The sequence below is a fragment of the Dendrobates tinctorius genome, unplaced genomic scaffold (genome assembly GCF_039654945.1).
Source record: "Dendrobates tinctorius isolate UK_male_01 unplaced genomic scaffold, ASM3965494v1 ptg000151l, whole genome shotgun sequence".
In the NCBI taxonomy this organism is placed as follows: domain Eukaryota; kingdom Metazoa; phylum Chordata; class Amphibia; order Anura; family Dendrobatidae; genus Dendrobates; species Dendrobates tinctorius.
The window spans coordinates 17250742-17261384 of record NW_027361818.1 but is presented as its reverse complement, the minus strand read 5'-3'; the positions used below and the strand labels follow the sequence as shown (position 1 = coordinate 17261384).

Sequence of the window (10643 nt, the reverse complement as noted above, 5' to 3'; positions counted from 1 at the left end):
AGGCCGCAAAATGTCTGCCAAAGTAGGAAGAGTGCAGTGTGGCACTTTTTTGACCAAAATCCTCATGATCAGGCCAAGGTTATCTGTAAGAAGTGCGCAAAGACCTTTAGCCAAGGGAAAAATCTGAAAAATTTGAATACCAGTTGCATGCTTAGACATTTAACCAGCATGCACTTGCAAGCGTGGACACAACACCAAACCTCAAGTGCCACATGTGCAACTGATCACAACGAAGGTAGTCAGCAACGCTACATTGTTTCCCCCACTGTAAGCCCACCGGTTAGCACAGCAGCAAATGTTGAGGTGTTGTTGCAAGGCCACAGCAGTCAGGGAATCCCACAGTTATATTAACGAAAGACTGATTCTAGGCCATCAGAAAGAACACCAACTCCATCACCATCATCAACCCTCTCTCAGTCCGCCCTGTCCACCGCTACTTCCACCATATGCAGCTCTCAAGTCCAGCTCACCCTCCCAGACACTATGAGTAGGTCAAGAAAGTACTCAGTCTCTCATCCGCGTACACTGGGTTTGAACGCCCACATTGTCAAACTAATCTCGTTTGAGATGATGCCCTTTCGGTTGGTGGAAAGCACAGCTTTCCGCGAACTCATGGCCTATGCAGCACCACGCTATGACCTACCCAGTCGCCACTTCTTCTCTCGCAAAGCCATCCCAGCCCTCCACCATCATGTGAAAGACCGCATTGTCCACGCACTCAAGCAGTCAGTGAGCGGAAAGGTGCACCTCACAACTGATGCATGGTCCAGTCGGCATGGCCAGGGCCGTTACGTGTCCATCACTGCGCACTGGGTTAATGTGGTGGATGCAGGGTCCACAGGGGACAGCGGTGGTGGGACAGTGCTGCCTAGCCCACGGTATAGGAAACAGTTGGCTGTAGGCGTTCGACCCTCCTCCTCCTCCTCCTCGTCCAGAAGCGAAAGCTCGTCCACAGAGCGCAGTCGTACGAGCACTCCATCTGCAGCTGCCACTGTTGCACACGATGTGTCCCCCTATCGAGCAGCTAGTGGAAAGCGTCAGCAGGCTGTGTTGCAGATGATGTGTTTGGGCGACAGACACACCGCCGAGGTGCTGGCCGAGTACTTGAAGCGACAAACTGAGTCATGGCTGGGCAGTGTACATCTTGAGGCAGGCAAGGTAGTTAGTGATAACGGCCGTAATTTTGTGGCAGCCATAGCCCTTTCAAAACTCAGCCACATACCTTGCTTGGCGCACACCTTGAACCTGGTGATGCAGTGCTTCCTCAAAAATTATCCGGAGTTAACAGCCCTGCTCCAGAAGGTGCGAAGACTGTGCGCGCACATCCGCCGGTCGCCTGTACACTCCGTTCGTATGCAGAAGCTGCAGCGATTGCTCCACCTTCCCAACCACCGCCTCATTATCGACATTGCAACAAGGTGGAACTCCACCCTGCACATGGTGGAGCGGCTGTGCGAGCAGAGGCAGGCCATAATGCATTTGTGGGAGGATACACGGCCAGGCACTTTGAGAGCAGACATGGAGTTGACAGGTGTGCAGTGGTTGAAGCTGAAAGACCTCTGTAAAGTCATTCAGTGTTTTGAGGAATGCACACGGCTGGTAAGCGCAGACGACGCCATCCTAAGCATGAGCATCCCACTTATGCGTCTGCTCATGCAAACTTTGACGCACCTTAAGGAGCAGGCGTCTGCAGCCAATGTTGATGAGGAGTAAGAGGAGGAGGGAATCCTTGATGACATTCAGCCATTGTCTGCTCGGGGACCTCTCCTGGACGAGGTGGAGGAAGAAGAGGAGGAGGAGGATGATGATGGGGATGATTACTTAGGGGAGGAGGATGCATCTCGTGGGGCAAGTGAAAATGTTGGCGTGGCAAGGTCTGGTACAGGGTTTGTGCGTGACTGGAGGGATGTGTATTTGCCAGAAAGTGCTCCTCCACCCAGCACTCGCAGTGCATCATTGACACCGGGAACATTGGCCCACATGTCAGATTATGCCTTGCGGATCCTAAAAAGGGACCCCCGCATTGCCAAAATGATGAACGATGACGACTACTGGTTGGCCAGCATCCTGGATCCACGCTATAAAGGCAAATTACAAAACATCATGCCACAGGAGAACCTTGACCTAATATTGGCTAATAAACAAGCAACTCTGGTAAATCGGTTGCTTGAGGCATTCCCAGCACACAGCAGCGGTGATGGTTCTCACACGAGCCGTACGGGCCGGGGGCAGCTTGGCAGAGGTGTTCGTGGTGCACACAGCAGAAGTGGCGTTGGAGACAGGGGTTTCATGACAATGTTGTGGACTGATTTTTCAAATACCGCTCACACAACTGGTAATACTGCATCGATGGAAAGTGACAGGAGACAGCAGTTGTCAACTATGGTTACAAACTACTTTTCCTCCCATATCGATGTTCTCCCACACAGGTCATTCCCCTTTGATTATTGGGCCGCTAAACTGGACACCTGACCTGAATTGGCCCAATATGCCTTACAGGAGCTCGCTTGCCCAGCTGCAAGTGTGCTATCGGAAAGAGTCTTCAGTGCAGCTGGATCAATCCTGACAGAAAAAAGGACCCGTCTGTCAACCCAAAATGTGGATGATCTAACCTTCATTAAAATGAACCACGCATGGGTTTCCAAGGATTTTGTCCCACCTTCCCCTGATGACACAGGGTGACAGAAAAATGGCTTGCTTTGGTCCACCTCTTCCTGGGACTTCACCTATTTCGTCTTTTGCATCAGCTGAATGTCCAACATCAACATATGCCACTTTCTAAAACTCCCTAACTGTGCTGCCTCCCCCCCCATGGCCGGGGTAACCACCTAGCGCACGACACCGTGCGAGTGCCGTTGCCCTGGACAGGTGGGTAGGCCGACTCTTGGGCGCGGGCACTGGCACAGGGTCCCTCATAGTGCAATCAAGTGTCTCTGACGGTGGTGGTGCACACCCGCCGTCAGACACACCGCTGTACTATGAGGGGCCCAGTGTCAGTACCGACGCCCACGAGTGGGCCACCCTTTCTTGGGCAGGGCCCCAGCATTTGCAATCTTTACCTCTCCCTGCTCCTCCGCTGTGTAATCTGGGCCGTCAAATCCATACTGTGCCTGACACCGTCTGAGCCTGCCTCCTGAGACATATATTTTGAATGTGTATGATATCCATACATGTTATCTGGGGAAACGGTACCCTTTCTAACCTTTGTGCAATCACGTGCAATCCATACTGGGCCTGACACCGTCTGAGCCTGCCTCCTGAGACATATATTTTGAATGTGTACGCTATCCATACATGTTATCTGGGGATACGGTACCCTTTCTAACCTTTGTGCAATCACGAGCAATCCATACTGGGCCTAACACCGTTTGAGCCTGCCTCCTGAGACATATATTTTGAATGTGTACGCTATCCATACATGTTATCTGGGGAAACGGTACCCTTTCTAACCTTTGTGCAATCACGTGCAATCCATACTGGGCCTGACACCGTCTGAGCCTGCCTCCTGAGACATATATTTTGAATGTGTACGCTATCCATACATGTTATCTGGGGATACGGTACCCTTTCTAACCTTTGTGCAATCACGTGCAATCCATACTGGGCCTAACACCGTCTGAGCCTGCCTCCTGAGACATATATTTTGAATGTGTACGCTATCCATACATGTTATCTGGGGATACGGTACCCTTTCTAACCTTTGTGCAATCACGTGCAATCCATACTGGGCCTAACACCGTCTGAGCCTGCCTCCTGAGACATATATTTTGAATGTGTACGCTATCCATACATGTTATCTGGGGATACGGTACCCTTTCTAACCTTTGTGCAATCACGTGCAATCCATACTGGGCCTGACACCGTCTGAGCCTGCCTCCTGAGACATAAATTTTGAATGTATACGCTATCCATACATGTTATCTGGGGATACGGTACACTTTCTAACCTTTGTGCAATCACGTGCAATCCATACTGGGCCTGACACCGTCTGAGCCTGCCTCCTGAGACATATATTTTGAATGTGTACGCTATCCATACATGTTATCTGGGGATACGGTACCCTTTCTAACCTTTGTGCAATCACGTGCAATCCATACTGGGCCTGACACCGTCTGAGCCTGCCTCCTGAGACATATATTTTGAATGTGTACGCTATCCATACATGTTATCTGGGGAAACGGTACCCTTTCTAACCTTTGTGCAATCACGTGCAATCCATACTGGGCCTGACACCGTCTGAGCCTGCCTCCTGAGACATATATTTTGAATGTGTACGCTATCCATACATGTTATCTGGGGATACGGTAACCTTTCTAACCTTTGTGCAATCACGTGCAATCCATACTGGGCCTGACACCGTCTGAGCCTGCCTCCTGAGACATATATTTTGAATGTGTACGCTATCCATACATGTTATCTGGGGATTTGATACCCTTTCTAACCTTTGTGCAATCACGTGCAATCCATACTGGGCCTAACACCGTCTGAGCCTGCCTCCTGAGACATATATTTTGAATGTGTACGCTATCCATACATGTTGTCTGGGGATACGGTACCCTTTCTCACCTTTGTGCAATCACGTGTAATCCATACTGGGCGTGAGAACGGCTGGCGAGCTGTTAAGCAAGCTACAGCACCTGTGGTTTGCACACGTAAGTTTTTCATTTTTTCAGGAATGATGGTTAGGCCTAATTCCGGATCTGCGGTTGACCTGCACTTACTGGGAAATCATTGTTCGCGGGTAATAATTGTAATCAGTGATCCCCATCACTAACGTTGTTCAGCGGGTTATCTGCACCTGTAAGCGACAAACGCTGGCCTTTTCAATGTAGCGCACATGCAGCCACGGACATGTAAGGGCATGACACACCAGTTATTGGCCAATCTCATGTGCCAGAGCCTCACGTGTCCCTCTAGTAAGCCGGACTCGGACCGCGGGGCATGACGGAGTCTCGTTCGTTAACGGAATTAAGCTTGCAATGTGTGCATCTGTTCTGTAGCTGGCATGGTTGAGGTTTCCCAGGTGGAGTCGAATTTAACCGTAGGCTCCACTCCTGGTGGTGCCCTTCTGGACATTCCTTTAAGGTTCAGCTTTGCAACCATACTGCCCACATAAAACAAACACTTTGCCTTCATGAACGCTGTTTGGAGGGTCATGACTCGTGGGAATAACGCCGCCCAATCAGTTAACCTGCTAGAGAGATCCTTCGTTGCTCCCAAGCATGACATCACACTCCCTAGGAAGAAGGTAATGCCACTGTGGCGACCGTACTCCTGGGGGCGACACAAGTACACTGATGCCCAGCCACTGCTCGATGAATCTGCTGGTACATTGACCCAGACCACTACCTTTCCCTCGCACGCTACACGACCTGAATCTGACCCTGATGAAACTCAGGTTACCCTTCCCATATACAGTTCCATCTTACACGGTGACAAAGAGGAAGCTGCAGATGAAAGTGCAGGTTCGGCCCACCCGCCATCAGACACACCACCGTACTATCAGGGGCCCTGTGCCAGTGCCATCGCCAACGAGTGGGCCTCCCCTGCTTGCTCAGGATCACAGCACTTGCAAAGTTGAAATACTGTGCAGTGAGATGGAAGATGGGGACGACAAGGAGTCCAGACAAGTACAGGGATTCCCTAGCGAGGAGACTTATTTGATTGTTTTCAATGTTGGGACAGCAATTTTTGGGGAGCACTATACTCTGGAGAATGATAGATGGGGCCCACGATACACTGGAACATTCCAAAGGTGGACATCAGACACTGGAGCAGCATTTACAGGGCCCATTATACACTAGAGCATTAGAAATGGGGCCCATTATGTTTGGAGCATTATTTGGGCCCATAAGACAGTGGAGCTTCATCCATGGGGACCAACATATACTGTAGCATTATGTGGAGCTCATCATATACTGTTTCAAACATTATATGGGACCAATGATTCTGTATGGAGAAATAGATGGGCCTCGTCATGAGATGTAAAAAGTGAGGTATTTTTCATTGTACTATACCGCTATTTCTCTGCCGTATCGGAGCATGATGAGTTGTGTTATGTGTTAAAGGGGCGCTCTTTCGCCCAGGGCACATGAAAACCTGCAGCCAGCCCTCCCCCCCCACAACTTTAGCCAAATAACCCCCATTTTTCAGTGCGTAACTTGTATTATGAAGTTAATTAAGGTTGACAAGCTTAAGTAAGAAGAATTGATGCTTTTGGCATTCAAATGGGCACTGTAGGTGTGTTTCCTGTCCTCCTCTCACTGCCGACTTTTATTCCCCATTGACTTACATTGGGTTTCGTGTTTCGGGACGACCCCGACTTTTCCCTATAATCGGACGATCTTGCCTGACCCGACTTTTGGAAAAGTCGGGTTTCACGAAACGAAACGTGACCCTAAAAAACCAAAAGTCGCTCAACTCTAGCAATCACATCAAATTTTTATGAGATTTAGATTTCTATTTTCTTCATTCACATTACATTTTGCTAACTGATATTAATATAGTGTTACATTTTGTACTTTTAAAGAATTATTGCTTTGCAGGATTTGTTCCACATCTGTCTAGGACTTTTGCACAGTACTGTACATCTGTATATAATTCTTTGGTCTGAATTTTGTTGGAAAACCTTTAGTAGGTATTGAAATTATATAATTGAGTGAAATAATTGAGACTCATGGGACGATAGTAAAAATCTCATAAGATTCACCCTTAATTGTACCTCACCTTTATTTTACTATATAAATGTCCAGACTCATTTCCGCTATGATTTCTCTCCACATAACATGACTGTTGTTTAATTCGGGGGAAATTCTTACATAAAAAAAATACAATAAAAATAGTAGAAGATGAATAACAAAGAAATATATGTAAGTATGGTCAGAAAACCTCCATGTAGTAATGTATGACAAGGAGAGCTTAAAACTCTCTTCAAAATGTCTGGAATATGTTGAGGAACATTTTGTGTCTAATATATATATATAAATCAACTTTCAAAAAATATAAAAGTGATCTCCAGAATGTAACATTCATCTTTTGGTTCATGTTCTTCATTATTTTAGGCTGATTCTAAGTTTTCTTCAAAATTTATAATTTTGTTGTAAAGTTTGCGGTTTATAATTCCATCTATGTAAAATATCTGAATGCACGTTTCATAAAATGCTCTAATATATTGCTGTTATTTCAAACCCATTTACTAAATTTTCTGGATATTTTATATAAATCCTAAAGCATTTTTGGTTTATTGCAGCATGACTATGATATGTTCTACGTCCAAGGGAACAATCTGACTGCAGTAACTGAGTTTTTTATGTTAGGATCTCAAGTCAGTCATTGTTCAAGAAATGTTTTGTTCTTTCTTCTCTTGGTGGTTTATTGTGGGACAATATGTGGGAATCTCCTGATCATCACCCTGGTGTCCACCAGCAAGAACCTCCACACTCCAATGTACTTCTTCATCTCACAACTGTCCATCAGTGACATCTTGTTACCCACAGATATTGTCCCCTACATGTTCCACATTCTCCTGAATAATGGGGGGTCCATTACCTTTTTTGGTTGCATGATTCAGTTTTATTTTTTCTGTGTCTCGGGAGCATGTGAATGTCTTCTACTCGCTGTGATGTCCTATGACAGATATGTGGCCATCTGTAATCCTTTCCATTATATCTCTATAATGACAAGTCGACGTTGTGAAATACTGTCGGCAATTTGTTGGTTGTTTGGATTTTCTATCAATTTGATTTACATCTTTACAATAGCAGAGCTGGATTTTTGTGGTCCAAATATCATTGATCATTTATTTTGCGACATTGTCCCGTTACTAGAACTTGCCTGTTCTGACACCTTCATTATTCACATTGAGATGTATTTTCTAAGCTTTCCATTATTACTAGTTCCAACTATAATTATTATTATGTCCTACACTTACATAATTTTAACAATCTTTAAAATCCCATCCAGTATCGGTAGACAGAAAGCCTTCTCCACCTGTAGCTCCCACCTCACTGTGGTCTCCATATACTATTGGACAATTTTTAGCGTTTATGTTGTTCCAACAAAAGGCCTAACACTCACCATGAGTAAAGTCCTATCACTGCTATATACGGTGTTCACTCCTTTGGTCAACCCTATTATATATAGCCTGAGAAATAAAGACATTAGGAAGGCCATACTTGAGATATTTCCTAAGTGCTGGATCTCGTAAATTTGCAATAAAGGTCTACTTTATGGATTTTGAATGTTGACTTTTTAAAATTTAATATGTTCTCTGGTTTTCAGGTTAAAGCATGTAAATAATTATGGATATGCTTATCTAATAACCATAGTGAAAAAAATGTTTCAAGCCATGATATTTTATACCTAAATTTGCTCATTTTACTCATAAATACAACAAACATGGTTATCAAGAAGATATTTGCTGAGTTTTTTAAATGTATTGGAAAGTTTTTAATGCAGTCAAACAAAAATATGAAAGATTGAAATTCAGGCTGTACATGTTTGGCAATGGGTTCACACTAGAGTTGAGCGACTTTGGTCGGATCGGGTTTATGAAACAAAATTTGTTTCAGATGAAACTGGTCCGACTAGGGCAAAAAAAGTCGGAGTTTCGTCCGAAACCCGACCCCAATGCAAGTCAATGGGGAATAAAAGTCGGCATTGAGTGGATGAATGTCATCTGCTCAATGCCAACTTTTAGTTCCCATTGACTTACATTGGGGTCGGGTTTTGGACGAAACTCCGACTTTTTTGCCCTAGTTGGACCAGTTTCATCTGAAACAAATTTTGTTTCATGAAACCCGATCCGACCAAAGTCGCTCAACTCTAGTTCAAACTTGTCACTCAAATGATGGTATAGCCACAGGTAATGGAGAACAGGATATGATTCTGATCACAGGGAACATTAGTAGATCAGCATTTATAGCATATGCACAAAGTATTCTATAGGATTGTGATAGGTGCAGATCTCAACCTTAGGGTTCTTACCTATAAAAACATGTGGATCTTTTGACATTCAAATTTGCTGCCTCTCTCAAATTTTCCCTCCCAAAATTGTCTTTCATAAACATTTTTTGCATGAATGTCAAAACTGGAAAACACTTAATTGCCCAGAAAATACACATGGGGAAAGAAAAGAGACAGCGAGAACCCTGCTAACCAAAATAACTTAAACACTATAAGAAAGAGAAATAGATAGAGAATGGATGATACTGACCATAAGAAATTTCACTCCCTTAGAAGAGAGAGAGGCCCCTGTTGGCCATAAGAGCATATACTCTACAGAAGAGAAAGGACACCGCTGACCATAATAGCTTAGATTCAACTGTAAAGATAGGACCCTGCTGACCATAAGAGTATATACTCTACAGGAGAGAGAGGACCAGCTGACCATAAGAGCTTACACGCTACAGAAGATAGAGAGGACTCTGCTGATCATAAGAGCTTATACTCTACAGGAGAGAGAGGATCCCACTGACCATAAGAACTTACACTGTGCAGGAGAGAGAGGACCCTATTGACCATTAGAGTCTATGCTCTACAGTAGAGATTGGACCCCAACGATCATAAAAGCTTCCATTCTACAGGAGAATGATAGGACCCCACTGACCATAAGAGCTTACACTCTACAGGAGAGAGAGGACTCCACTGACAATAAGAGCTTACACTCTACAGGAGAGAGAGAGAGGACTCCACTGATCATAAGAGCTTACACTCTACAGGAGAGAGAGGACTCCACTGACAATAAGAGCTTACACTCTACAGGAGAGAGCGAGGACCCTGCTGATCATTAGAGCTTACACTCTACAGGAGAGATAGACTTACCCAGTGACTCTGTAGGGGGAAAACAATTCTGCAATATAAACTGTGCTCCACTGGAAACGGCTGATCTGTGATGGCCCCGGTATTGATCACCACTATACACGATATGATAATCCGTAGATGTCAGAGTTGCAGGGCATTGTGGGAGCATAAGCCCACTCTGTTGCTTCAGGAATGTGAGAAATGGAGATGGAATTTTTTTTTTGCAAACTGCAAATCGAATCTTGAAGCGTTCAAAATCTTGAGTTTCATTTACTTTGAGATAAAATAGATTATCTGCAAATCAATCTGCTAATTCGGACTATAGTAGCCTACATATCCAATTCTCTATATACTGTACTATATATACTTAATTAAATAGGTATTGATGGCAAATAGGCATGGAGGGCAGGGAGCATGTATTTTTTTTAAATTTTTTTATATCTTGTTGTCCCCACTGCTCCATGCCCACTGTCTAGACTTCAGCTTTTCAGTTATATTGCATCTATGGCTCAATGTTTACTCTAGGCCAGGGATTCCTGCCTTGAGTAGGCCCCAGAGTTCTCTTTTCAATCTCTGGAGCCTTCTCACATCTGGAAGTCTCAGTCTAGAGTGACCACTGGATCATGACTTTTGGCCACATGTGCTGAAGGTCACTACACATGCACATTTAACTCCGGAGACAGCTTACAGCTGGTGGGCTCATCCTAGAATAAAGACAGAGATTTGCATTTATAATGCTTTGGGATCTGGAGCCTAATAGGGAGGAAATAATAGGTCCTTCATTTGTGCCTACTCCACAAGCGTGATTTGCACCATGTTCATACTGTGTTGGCCCAGGCTTT

The 10643-nt window shown here is 44.9% G+C and overlaps 1 protein-coding gene across 1 annotated transcript; it reads left to right on the top strand.

Annotated features, from left to right (window-relative positions):
* The first annotated feature begins 7261 nt into the window (after positions 1-7261).
* Positions 7262-8206, top strand: LOC141049951 (olfactory receptor 1496-like). Its single transcript, XM_073546793.1, has one exon. It carries the CDS (start codon positions 7262-7264, stop codon positions 8204-8206), a length of 945 nt encoding a protein of 314 aa, XP_073402894.1.
* Positions 8207-10643: the final 2437 nt, after the last annotated feature.